The sequence below is a fragment of the Patagioenas fasciata genome, chromosome 6 (genome assembly GCF_037038585.1).
Source record: "Patagioenas fasciata isolate bPatFas1 chromosome 6, bPatFas1.hap1, whole genome shotgun sequence".
NCBI classification, from domain to species: domain Eukaryota; kingdom Metazoa; phylum Chordata; class Aves; order Columbiformes; family Columbidae; genus Patagioenas; species Patagioenas fasciata.
Window position 1 is genome coordinate 18873128 of NC_092525.1, and position 14108 is coordinate 18887235.

At 40.9% G+C, this 14108-nt stretch overlaps 1 protein-coding gene across 7 annotated transcripts in view; it reads right to left on the reverse strand.

Annotated features, from left to right (window-relative positions):
* PATJ (PATJ crumbs cell polarity complex component) overlaps window positions 1–14108 on the reverse strand; it is a 145646-nt gene that overhangs the window by 41404 nt on the left and 90134 nt on the right. For all 7 annotated transcript variants that reach the window (XM_065842696.2, XM_071810103.1, XM_065842693.2 and 4 more), the window contains one exon: window positions 8793–8884. In XM_065842696.2, coding sequence (XP_065698768.2) covers window positions 8793–8884 — 92 coding nt within the window. The remainder of the gene's footprint in view (window positions 1–8792; window positions 8885–14108) is intronic.

Here is a 14108-nt window from a genome sequence, read left to right on the forward strand (position 1 = left end):
TTACACATAAACCTTCGTAAGAAATATTCTAAAAATTGCTAGACAGAAGCTTCCTGATCTGCACAACAAATTGGGGTGTAATTAATTATACAAACTAGTTTCTATTTCATATATGCACACAAAATGGTTGTTGGGTTTTTTCTCCAATTACTGGACAAACATTTTTATGCAGTTTTAAATCGACAGCCATTTTTATTCCAAGCAATAAAAAAAAACAAAAGAAAACCACTTACACTAATTCTCTGGAAAAAAATGCAAAAAAAAAAAAACCCAAGGTTACAAAGTGTCACAACTTGCAATCTCCTGCTGCTAGGACTCGTACATATTTAAATACTTTAATGCTGCTTCAAAGAAGAATGCTTCAAAGCAGAATCAAAGTGGGAACATATTTTGAAGTGACAGATCTAATAATAAATTGCTCTTTCTGCTCTCCACTTCCATAAGTATCCTCAACAAAAACACTGATTTATTTACAACTAAAAGGAGCAATCGTTTTCTTTTGATGCAGGAGCAGACAGCTTAGAAGTCTGAACATCCTATTCAAATCACAGTGGCTGCAAATGAGCATTCAGCGTATTTGCCAATAGTTGCTACAGAACCACCTCCGAGAAAGCTGCTCTCAGTTACCAGAACTCAATACTGCTGGAGGTTATGATGTCTAAACCCTTCGCAGTCAAGACATGGCTTCATACTCACAAAAAGCAACGTACAATTTAATCTATGCAGCCGGGAGGCGCAGACACTCCCCCTCTGTTATCTGCAGGAACGATAAAACATCCACCACTCGTTCCAGCTCTCATACTGGTTTGTGAGAGGTGCTGGGACAACAGCTCAGTTCCTCACCCGGGCATCAGAGAGCTGTTGATATTCCATCAGCTACCTACAACTGCATAGGGAAGGAATTCATTGCTCCTCCCACAAATACTTCTACTGCTTCTAACCTCTCAGGAGGAGTTTCTGAGTGAAAATGGGAATTAGACCTTGTGAGAGGTCATGGTGCCTACTGCTTGTATCAACATCACCAACTGCAGCTCGATGCTGCAGAAACAAGGACTTTCCTCATTGCAAAGGGTCATGGGAAGCAAGAGCAAGGAAACACGTATCTGGCAAAGACTCTTTTAAAGTTTAGAAAACCCCTCTTTCAGATTTATTTCATTAGATTGCTGTACTTTACATTTGTCTTCCTTTCTAGTCTAAACTAGACCCCTGGATATTCCCCGTCCTTTCTCGTTGACCAAAGAGAAGAACGTCTGATGTTTTCCTCCATCTAACAACTGCAGCTCTGACGAAGGGGAAGATGTGCAGCTTAAGCAAAGACAAATAGAGTTATTATTGACTAATAATCAACTACCATAAACACCTGGTACAAAAAAGCCCCCCCAAAACAACAACAAAACACTAAAGAGAGCAATATGCCATTTTTTTTGTTGTTGTTCATTTGCTCATCAATCTCAGACTTGTAAGTCTTGCCTTTGAGTCCGTTGTCTGTTTTCCATTTTACTTGCTCTTATGCCTCTCAGGTTTGCGATGGTATAAACTCACTGTCACTTAACATTATGGAAATCCTTGCTAAGCATGCTGAATGAGATTCAGAACCTGTCTAAAGCTCAGCATCTTGCCTAAGATAGTGTCCAAACTTCTCCTGTGATCAGTGCAAATTCAAGACAAATCCCAAACCAGATCCACTCAGAAGGTGCGATCCATCCATCCCAGCATCTGAATGACCTGATTTAGGACAGGATTAATTGAATTGCTCTTTGGAGGTTCCTGACAACTGCTCATTAATCACATGAGTCCAGATGATCTCTAGAGGTCTCAACTAAGGGAGATGAACCTCCCGCCAAGCTATCTGCAACTACACACATCATCCACACTAAGAGATCATTTGACAAGAGCTTTGTAAGGGCGTGTGGATGCTTTTTGGGAATACAAAGTACATCAGGAAACCGTAGAAAAACGCAATAGGTTGTACGCAGTTCCGTGACATGCTAGGTGGAACAGCTCTGCAGATCAAGTGAATGAACAACATTTGCCCGGTGACCCTTAGGACTCCCACTGAAAGAAAGATCAAGTCAGGATCTCCTATTTTCTCATCTCTGTTTTCCTCTAGAGGTTGCGTTGGAAAACAGAAGCTGTGGGGAAGTTGCACCCTGAAAATACATGCTGAATTTTCCCTTCAGCTGAGTTGAGACATGACCTTTGTATTGTAAACCTTGAAAAAAATCTCTCCTATTTAACACCAAGAACAGCCTCATTCTCCATTTCCCCTCCATCCACTCCGAACTACATGAGAGCCAAATGCATACAGATTATTTTAAATGAACAACTAATGTTCATATAAACTGCAGCTTAGGTCATCAAAGGTTTGAAAGAGCCTGAATTATTTAACTTCCTCAACCGTGCACTTGTTCCCACACGTGTATGACAGCACGGAGGAAACAGCTCTGAAGAAAACAGGAAAAGTTCCAACTTGCACACACAGTGTCTGGCAAGAGCTTATTTTTAAAGCTTTCCCACATGAAAGAACTTACAGAATCAAAGCAAGCAAAAACAGAGTTTACACTTTTAAAATATGACCAATTATGTAAGTTAGAACAAACTTAGAGCAAAAGTAATTTCTAAAGCATGACAGTGTTTGAGATTCTGGCATGTATCATACAATGTTACCTATAGAGGCTCTAAAAGAGCAAAGACAAAGTCACAACTGTGGGGAGCATTAAACAGTACCCAGAACCAGCCAACCCAGTCGCTGCCCTGGTTTTACTGGTCTTCAGAGCAGAAGGACCTCTGTCCTTTGCGTGTCACCGTCAATAACAAGACATTAGTGTTTACAATTCCACCTAGAAACAGAAGGAGGGGTCGGGTGAGAGATTTGTGGGCTTCACTGAGCAGCTACAACCCCTTTCCCAAAAAGCAACAATAATGAAAGAAACGACTGTGGACAGTAAACAGATGGTATTTAAATGAGCAAAATCCTACCCTACTTTATTCTTAAAGCATTTCTCACGTTTCATCACAGCACAAAACATTATTTTTTTTTCAGGAATGAAGGTATACCAAAGAATGAATCACAGAACTGAATACAATGGGATGATGGTTTCAAATCAGCAGCTTTTGCTTTGATTCAAGCATTCAAACTATATTTGATCTGCTTATTATACCAACACTGCAGCACCAAAAGAGATTAAAGGCAGTTAATTGAGCATGGAAAAAACATTGAATTTGCTGAATCATAAAATTCTCACTGTAAAAGAGCATTCTGATATAAACTGGATTTCCTACTACAGATGTAAAATCTAATTACATTGTAATATTATGCGTCTTAGAAGGACGGACTTATAACGCATGAACAAAACCAACAGTGGATACAAAACCCATTCTATTTTGAGAACTAGGGCACACAGACTTCTACAAGAAATAAGTCCCTTCTTTAGATTCCTGTTGTTGGAGATTCAGACCAAGGAATTCAAAACGCAACTAAGACCTTTACGTGCCCTATGGCCACTGAATTCCACAGTGCTTCCACAGCAAAACTCCTTGTAAATTTGCAGGCAAATTATTATTTATTTCTGATATTCAGAAATCGAAAAGAGAACTCGTTATTTGTCGCAGTAGCTTGGAAGTTAACGCAGCAGCTGTAAGACTTTGAGGTCAGATACAACCTGACTGGACACTAATCAGAGGAAGCACTTGGACCGAGCCTTTTCATGGCAGGAAAATCTTGCCGTGCTCGGGTAATGGGTTTGTTTGTTTGTTAAACTGGGTGAGCAGGTTAAATGCTTTCAAATTTGTTACCATAGAAGGCTACAAAGCACGAGATGCACTGAATCTTAAAAAAAAAAAAAAAAAAAAAAAAAAGTGACACTACAACTGCAAATCTTTTAGATGCTATTAAAAGCTCGTGTAATTAATGAGACCACTGGGAAACTGTGCTGTGTTAAGACCTATATTTTGGAATCTGGCCAAAATCAACTGTTTTAAATAATCATTGTCAACTTAATTGAGGAAAAGATGCTTATAAACCACGGTGAGAAGCCTTCAAATGTAAGGGGATGCCTGCACTTACTGCACTGCATCTCATCAGCAAAAATTCCAGGAGAGGGTGGGGATGCAACTGTAACACTACCTGGCTATAAAAAAGAAGAGTGAATAGATTTTTATGGCACAGACCGTAAGTTAGGATTTTAGTAAAAAGTCAAAAAGTTTGAGGACACTTTCTGTTTCATGGTCCTGAGGGAACTGAAGGATGAAGCTGCTGAGCCACTATCCATCATATTTGAGAAACTGTGGCAGTCTGGTGATGTTTGAACTGACTGCAACAGGGGAAACATAACCCTCATTTTTATAAAGAGAAAAAAGGAAGAGTTGGGGAATCGCAGAACAGTCAGCCTCACCTCTGTGCCCGGCAGGATTATTGAGTGGTTCCTCCTGGAAGCTACACTGAGGCACATGGAAAATAAGGAGGTGATTCATTGAATGTCCTGAGCTGGAAGGGACCCACAAGGATCATCAAGTCCCACTCCTGTCCCTGCACAGGACAACCCCACAGTCCACATCATGTGTCTGAGGACGTTGTCCAGTCTCTTCTTGAAGACTGACAGCATTGGGGCTATGACACCTCCCTGGGGAGCCTGTTCCAGTGTCCAGCACCCTCTGGGTGAAAAACCTTTTCCTAATGCCCAACCTGAACCTCTCCTGGCACATCTTCCTGCCATTCCCTCAGGTTCTGACTGGTGACAGCCAGCATAGCTTCACTAAGGGTAAATCATACTTGACAAATCTGGTGGCTTTCTGTGACAGGGTTATAGTGTTGGTGGATAAGGGAAGACTGACTGATGTCATCTACCTCGACCTGTCTCTAAATTGAAGACATGGATTTGGTGGATGTACCACTGGGTGGATAGGGAATTGGCTGGATGGCCGCACTCAAAGAGTCAATGACTTGATGTCTGAGTGGAGACCAGTGACAAGCGGTGTTCCTCAGAGATTGGTATTGGAACTAGCACTGTTTAACACTGTCGGCAACATCGACGGTGGGATCAAGTGCACCCTCAGCAAGTTTGGAGATGACACCAAGCTGTGTGTTGGGGTCAACACACTGGAAGGAAGGGATCCCTCCAGGGGGTCCCTGACAGGCTGGAGAGGTAGGCCTGTGCAAGCCTCATGAAGTTCAGCAAGGCCAAGTGCAAGGTCCTGCACTTGGGCAATGCCAAACACAAATACAGGCTGGGTGGAGAATGGATGGAGAACAGCCTTGCAGAGAAAGACTGGGGGTACTGGTGGATGAAAAGCTGGACACGGCCCAGCAATGTGTGTTTGCAGCTGAGAACACCAATTGTATCCTGAGCTGCATCAAAAGATGATCCTGCCCCTCTGCTCCACTTCAGCAAGACCCCCTTGCAGCTCTGGGGCTCCCAATACAAGAAGGACATGGACCTGTTGGAACTAGTCCAGAGGAGGCCACAAAGACAATCAGAGGGCTGGAGCAGCTCTGCTATGAGGACAGGCTGAGAGAGTTGGGGTTGTTCAGCCTGGAGAAGAGAAGCTCTGAGGAGACCTTATTGTGGCCTTTCAGTACCTGAAAGTGACCTACAAGAAAGCTGAAGACAGAGTTTTTACAATACCATGTAGTGATATGACAAGGGGTAATGGTTTTAAACTGAAAGAGGAGAGATTTATATTAGATATAAGGACAAAATTCTTCCCCATGAGGGTGGTGAAGCCCTGGAACAGGCTGCCCAGAGCAGCTGTGGATGCCCCATCCCCGGGAGTGTTCCAGGCCAGGTTGGATAGGGCTCTGAGCAACCTGGTCTAGTGGAAGGTGGCCCTGCCCCTGGCACAGGGGTTGGAACTTGATGATCTTTAAGGTCCCTTCCAACCCAAACCATTCCATGATTCTTTATTTTTTCCTAGAAAAAAATAAATTCAGGCCCAACAAACTCCGAGTTATTTAACAACAGATACTACAGTTCTCACGGAAAGGCTCTTCCGCACCCAGGAATTTCTGGGCTCCTCTCGTAACTGATCAAAGAGTTTATGGAAACATCGCCCTGCCCTGCACAAGAACTAAAACACCAGAAATAAGAAAACCTTGATGCCATTTCCTGCTTCAAAGTGTAAAGCAGCATGCTTATCACTGCACATCCTTCATCTGAGGAAAATAACACCTCAGGATATCAAACAGGGCATTTTGTAGTAATAGCCCAAGAGTCCCAACAGTTCTGCTTTTGTGTCCTAGGTCAGCTCAGTCAGGTATGCAGGAACATTTTAGGCTGCAGAATGATGTGTTTCTGAAAAACAATAACCTACTCAGGCCTTTCACTGGTGAAATTAGAATATTAATACCTTCATACACAAGAAGACCAAATCCATGTCACAACTTGCATTATTTTGCTATGGTGAGCTGTAGCCTCTTCTCACTGTGTGCTCCAGGATGCATGTTGGCTGAGTTATCCTTCTACCTTTAAAAGCAATTGCACGGGTAACAGCGCTCAGGAGGAGGAAAGTAATATTTCTGTTGCAACTGGTTCCTCCTCATTTTCAAAGCATAACAAATGTAACGGTATCCTGATCTTTCCACATCATTAGAGTCCAGAGGACTGTATCCGAAACCAGCCAAGCGGCAAAGCTACCAGGAGAGGCGAGTCTGCTACACTCAGCGCTTTGTTCTCAGCCGGAAAAGAGAGTGCATGTGCACGTACAGGATGGATGGAGATTCAAGATGCCTGTTGCTGCTATTATTTGCTACAGCTGGCACCACAATGCATTAAATAGTGGCATTTCAACACCCCTGTTTTATGTAAGTTGATAAAAGTAAGAAAAAGCTTTTTCTACTAAACTGCACCATGGACAAGACTTCTGGGACTGGCACAGTCTTTTGGTTTGTGTGTTCAGTCAATCATGTCCACTGGCTTTGTGGTCTAAGGTGTAGGAATGGGAAGACCCAAAATAGAATGGGCTCATGGAATAGAGTTTGCGATGAGAAAACTATTCTCATCTCTCCTTAAAATTCACCTTTAAGTTTAATTCAGCTTTGCTAAAATTCTGGAATGTCCCTCTTACTACGGGAAGTTGACCATACATCACAAAGAAGGTGACATCAGTTTCCTCCCTGTGCTAGAGGCAGCGCTCTAGTTACAAACAACATTCTCTCAGTGGGAGAATTTCTTCTCATTGCTGTTCAAATGGTTGCTCAGGTCAAGCGAACAGACCCATCAGTTGTCAGTGTGACGAGAGCAGCAACAAGACGTGTGCTCTTGGGAAGTGTGAAGACGTAAGCTTACAACCTCAGCAGCAGCACTTAAAAATGGAAACTTTTTTTTCCCCAACCTCTAGAGACAAGATTTATCCAATGATATTTCCAGTATCTATGAATTATGATCACTAATTCAACTTTTTCCCTTGAAATTCTGCATGGACTATTTGACAAGGGGAATTGTGGCAAAGAACTTACATGGCCTTTATGTCTTAAACACGATACAAAATACACACCAAGGATTTCCAATCCATGAGGAAACATGAACTAACACGCACACTTCATGGCAGCTCTGTGGAGCAAAGCGCTCAGTGCTGCAGGGCACGTTGGAAGAAGCCTGGCAGCATTAATTAAAACCAGCCCTGGGTTTTGGTTTCTTAAGCTGTGGTTCTGCCTCTGGAGCTTCCAACCAGATGCATTTTCCACATACAATTAAGTAATGGTGAGTGAGTTGTTGTACATGACGTTTAATTTTCAATAGCTGGGGAAAGTAACGCGGGAGCTGCAGGCAAAATCATTAATCTCCTCCAGATCCTCTGTGCTGCCAAGCACAGCATCTCATTCCTCATGGTGCTAATGCTGCTCTTCCATCACTTCTGTGTACGCTGTACCAGACAGAGCCATGCAAGGAAACGTACACACTTATCTGCATTCACCCACAGATTAGGACATTGTTCACAGGTAAGCTTGTGTGAGCAAAGAATATAAAACAATATCAAGTATGATATGTCTGTGGGTGGGAAGATCACATTAGGAAACAGCATGGGTATCAGTGCCCAATGAAAGTCACAGCTGGCATAGATGCATTTATGAAATTCTAATTTATTAGATTATGTATGAGTTTTGGGAAAGAGGCAGCTTCTTCCCAGACCTCCTGCTCAGGGTCACAAGAGTTACACTTCCCAAACTACAGAGTGACTGCATGGAGGTGTCCTTCACTCACATACAGACTAAGAGGAAACATTTCCATGCTTGAAGAAAAAGATGCCCACATGTAATTCTTACACAGACAAAAGGTTCTTTTAGTATATTCCCTCCTACATCAGCCATCCCAGCACTCCTTGTCAAAGCCAGGCTCCCCCCCTGTAAAAATAAGCCTTAGCTCACCTTTTAAATCCTCTTTTGACGCCCACACAAAAGTGTCCTTCACACCCCCACCCAGCCCATGTTCCATGTGCTCCATCCACATCCCCATTTTCACTCCCTTCTGCCCACCCTGTCCTTGTGCTGGCAGAACCAACCTAAAGCATGTCAGTAAGTTCTGGGGGGAAGAAGCTCCGGGGTGCTCACAAACCCAAGAGGGACAAGTCTTCAGCAGACACCCTAAAATAGGCATTCAATGACACTAGACCTCTTTTTTTTTTTTTTTTTTTACATTATTAAGAAGAACTCTTCAACAGTCCTGAGATAAATAGTCAAGGAAAAGGTTATTTTGCTTCAAAGAGAACTGAGTGAGTTCAGTATTTTCAAAACAGGCTAAATATGTACTGTAATAGGTCAAAATGCAAACAAATGTTTTGATGAGAACTGTTCTTACCGTATGAAAACTAGTTTGACCTTTGATGGGGCAGTCTTAATGATTGCAGAAGCATTCTGGTGACTTCTTCCATACAATATTTGATTGTTTATCTGTTAAAAGAAAATGCAGATTTTGGTGTAAGCGGAGAAGCACGCAGTGTTTTAATTTACACCACCAAGACTTCCAAATTTACTGTGGGCTAAAAGGATAAGACTCAAAAGTAAGGTGGCCTGCAAAATATAAATTGGATATCTTCTGAGCGTCTTACAGCCAGCAATATCAACATTGCACTGATATACTTATCTGTAGAGTGATGTAGAGACAGAAATACCAGAGCTGAGGTACTAAGAACCTCTTTCAGGCACAGATGTGCTGCAGAAGGACATCATATGATAAGCGCATAGCAGACGGGCACTGCTCATTCCTTTTGAAAGGGCAAATCCTAACGTGATTTTAAGAACATCTTCCTACTCACACTGATTTCATAATGGGCCACAGAACTGCAGCCTTAGAATGGATTTAAAAATATTATATTTTCACCATCTTAGACTCTAATTTATCAAAGAAAAAAATACAGTATTAAGAGCAAAACATTCCAAGTTTTATTCTATGTCAATATACACCAGGAACCAATGCAGAGATAATTTAGGTTTATTAGTCAGCCACAAATGAGAGAAATCTTTTACCCTTTTTCACAGATCCATAGAATGGATTTTAAGTGTTGTTTCCAGATTTTTGGAAAACAACTTGATCTAAGAAGAACTATAGAGATATGGCAACAGCACAGGTTAGCACAGATTTTGAGCCAGACTCTCCTACACTTTACGCACAGGCAACTGGCAGTTCAGGAAAACTTGCTGTTAAGATTGTGCTGACTCCTCAGCTCCATGGAAGGAGAACTGACAGCCATGGGGACACAAAGGACATTTTAAGGACACGCCACATTGCTTTCGCGGTGATGGATCAAACACCTGAGCACAGCAACAGACACCAAGTACTTGGGACACTTTTGCCGCCTGCAAGCAAATGCTGTAGTTTTCAGAGGGAAATAGCTTGGTTTTAATAGAATAGATGCTTCAGGACTTTTCTTTCTGTAGGAACTTAAAGTCTTTTCCCAGTTGAAGAAAAATAAGACACCTGCTGCTTCCCAGTGCCATCCTCAGCGAGTGGGACTTCAACAAGGACAACAACATTTTTGAGATTAATATAGTAATTACTTCCAAGCCAACCAAAAGCACACTGAAGATCAGACCACAAAAATGACCTTTAGTGTAAAATGGGATATCTTTGAAGCATTTCATTCAAACACAAGCCCTGCCTGTGAAATAACACCTTGTTTCACCTTCATTTGCCCAGGATGTCTGAGTTTCTTGGGCTTCAGGTCCCCTCAGAGGTATCCTAAGAAGTAAAAGCTGAGTTGAATGTTATGGGGAAAAAAAAAGTCAAGGAGATTAAGAAAACCCTGGAGCAGCCTCTTAGCTGTACCCTGATGATTTTCAGATTTAAAACTAAGCAAATGCTCAGCAAGGTGGTGTGTCCCCGACATAGGGATCACCAGAGCTGTCTTCCTTCAGCTTTGGCAATTCAGACTGGAATAAGCATCAAGATAAAAATGTTCTGAGGAAAAACAATTATTTACCTACAGCTGAACACCAGTGAACGGGAACACCGAAATTAATTCAAATGCTACATTTAACATCTTCTATTTTGTCCAAAGAGAAGGAAAAATTTAAAGATGAAGAAAAAGAAACAATAATGAATAGTATTTGAATTCATGATGTTAGTTCAGGTTCATGGTTCAGCTCGTCCCATGTCTCGCCATCTAAGCAAGCACCAGAGGTTTTCAGGCGCGCAGAATAATCTGCGATTTAACTCTGCCAAAATCCTCTCTCCAAGCATCTTGATTAGAGTAACGCACCTCTCTGGAGCTGGAGTGATCATACGGTCTTCCACAGTGAATGGCCAGTTTCATTTCAATACTGCATTATTTTCCTTCTGTTCTTTATTTACATTCATGTTTAATAGACCAATGCTGTTTAAAACAATAATGATAACGGAACCCAGGAACAATCTACTAATGATTACAGAAGGACCTTCGACGACTGAAAATGTTTGCGTTGGATTTTGATTTGTGTTCTTAGAAGATGTTTTCATTCAAACAAGGAATAACTGAGCAAGTCTTACAGCCTTGTGTTGTTACACAAGCTATTTTGTGATACTGGCAACTTTGCAATATTCCTATTTTCAATGGGTTGAAACGACACATAAGTTCATCAGTTAAACAAGGACAACGCAAGGATGAGAATAAAACCCCTAACACTTGATTATTCACAAAGACTGCAGTGCAAATCATTTACCTACCAAGCTGCTTGCTGTACAGAGAGAACCAAGAAAGGTCCACAAGAGTCTGAGCTGGCGTGAAACACTCAGCACTGAGGAAATCACACCAGTTTTTGCCAGGGTTTAATGCTGGGCTATCTGCGGCTGCTGTGGTTGCAAAGACAGGACGAGAAGCAACATCCTGGGCAAGACTTTGTTAACCAAAGATAAAAATCCAGTGGCAAAAATGAATGCTTGGTTGCATTCTGGCTTCAAGCTGGACTTGAAACTTTCAGTGACTTTGTTGACTTGATTTCTCCAAGTTCAGAAAAGAATTATTCACTGAGAATACAGTATGCTTTGCAAATTGTTTGGATTTAGTTAAATTACCATCAATTTCTCTAAACAGCAGACTTCTTTGATTAAAATTTATAGTCTTCACTCTAGCTAAATTAATCCTATTCAGTAGATGTATCAAATAGTCCAAAATTTAATTAGCTGTGAGCTAGGTCTGTAAGTTATAATTATTTAATTATACCAAAATGAAAGGATAATCAAAGTAATATATCTCCACAAGGTTTTGGACTGTCCCACAAAGTTATTACAGCCAGTAATTTTTTTTGGTTGTTTTTAAAAAGGTCATTTTCTTTTGCAAAGTAAATTAATGTTTCATTAGCTTCAGATACCACAGTGATGAACAAAGCACAAAAGCCTACTTAAATAAAACAAAAAAAGAGAACATCTAGGGTTTCATAAGGAACAGCATTTTAAATCTTTCAAATTAAATAAAGTAACACATCAGACTAACCAAATAGTACTCTGGGAGTCAAAACCTATAAATCTGTGCTTTACTTTTTTCATTAGAGATTAGAGAAGAAAAACAAAGCTTTGACTAAGCAAAAGAAATAAACTGTTCTAAATCAATCTCAAGTCTTGTTTAAATGTCTCTTTATATAACTTCCTGGAAAGACAGGAGAGAACAGAGAAAGATAAAACATGCTACAGGTATGAGGTCAGGTCAGCACACCAAGTTCAAGCTTGAATATAATCCTGCACTGGCTTATGGAAGATTTTATCACGTATCCCAAATGTACTGTTGCCTTTCCCAACAGAAGTTTTGTTTTAGAGTTTCATATACTAAAGTTGCAGAAAGTACAAACTCACTGAAATCTGAACTCTTAAACTAAGAGAAAAAAAAAATTAAAGGAGTGTTTGCTTCTCAAACTTCAATCTGCAGACAAGAACATTAGATATGGATTAAAAAAAAAAAAAAACAGAACTGATTTTACTACGTGGCAGTAATGGAAAACCATAAAATTAGTATAATCTGATTTTTATGAATATCGAGTTAAATGACACCCCAAAGCATGGCTTTCTATAACAATTATTTCTTTGCCTGTGTCCTTGGGAACAACCGGCTTTCTGATTACACCTTTAACTTATGTGCAGCTTTAAAAATCACCACCCAACACTAACCTTAATTGGTAACCTGCACACGAGGTACACGGAAAAAGTATTTGTATCCTCTTATTAAAAGACAAAAAGGACACTATCCTTCAGTGGTACCTTCAGCTAACAAATCTGAGAACAAGAACAGAAGCTATAACTATTGTGTTTAAATAGGAATTTAAAAAAATATCACCACTGGAGTTAATCATTCAAGATGACTCTTGAAAACCCCAATCTATTTTCCTGCAAAAACTGTACTACCTTTCTATGTTCATGTTACTGTCCCTTTTTGGGGGTAGTGTCACCTGCCTAATCCAATGTAACTGTCTTGAAACAGGAAAAAAAATAATAATCCCTCAACAAATAAACTGAGAATAAAACACCAGTCCCTCACATTCTAAACCAGAAGTGGCACCACAAATTTGGCTGGGTAGCTCATTTACTTGGGCACAATATCGATGTATCTATTATCTTATCATTTATACTCATCTGAGAATCTTAAAACAGCAATAAAAATACATTTAGCACAAAGCCCTCTGGCTTTGAGATATGACAAAAATGAAAAAAAAAAGCAAAAAAAAAAATAATTTGCTCTCATGCAATGGACAACAGGCAAACTTGCACAGCAGCTCTGGATGACAACAACCAGCTTTCCTTCTCTAAGAAGTGCTGTGGCCTCCCAGAATCTAAATGAGCGGTTTCCTTCCACCTCCTGCCCCGTTTTCAGCGAGATAAGTAGGGACAGGAAGACAGCAGAAAATCCCAGCATCAGTAATTCAGCATAACGGGGCTCTGAACAGCTCGGTTTATTAACAGAGCACAGTTGACTCTCTTATGAAGTGACGATTATGATAATAATAATAATAACAGGGTGGATTATGCAGTGTGAATAAAAGCCAGCAGTAGGACAGAGTCCCGCAGAGCTCCTGAGCAGCAGGGTTGAACAGCACAGGTACAGCCACATGCAGGACATGCTGGGCTCGGTCAGGCTCAGGACGAAGCCCAGACTAATCAGATCCAAAGTGCCGCAGACACCTGCACTAACACAGCAAGAGCGTGAGGCAGGACCACCACAGATGGTACCTTTTCTGGGAAAAACAGAACAGAAAAGCAGAACTTGTGTCAAATTCCGACCCAAGTAATTTTCTTCCACTTACGCAAGAAGAATGAAATGACCTTCTCCCTCACAAAGCTGTTTTCTCCAGCAACAGACCCACCCAAAACACATTGCGGAAGACATATTAAAAAAACAATGATTACATACAATTTTTTAACACGACTTGCATTCTACTCAATCAGTAAAGATTGTCCACCAAGGTCTCTGAATGAGACAAAGAAACCACAGGAGAGACAAACGCTTCTGTGACTGACGACCACACTCACAGGCTTTAATTTTATGTCTTTAACTGGAGAAAACCAAACAATCTAGATTTTGTCATTTCCTAACTTCCAAATGCTTGAGTTTGCCGTTAATTTTGTTGTAGAAGACACTGCAAGTAAAGCCAGTTGATCTCTCCATCACTGGTGGCATGAAATCATACTGGAGGTATTCAAAATCCATCTGTA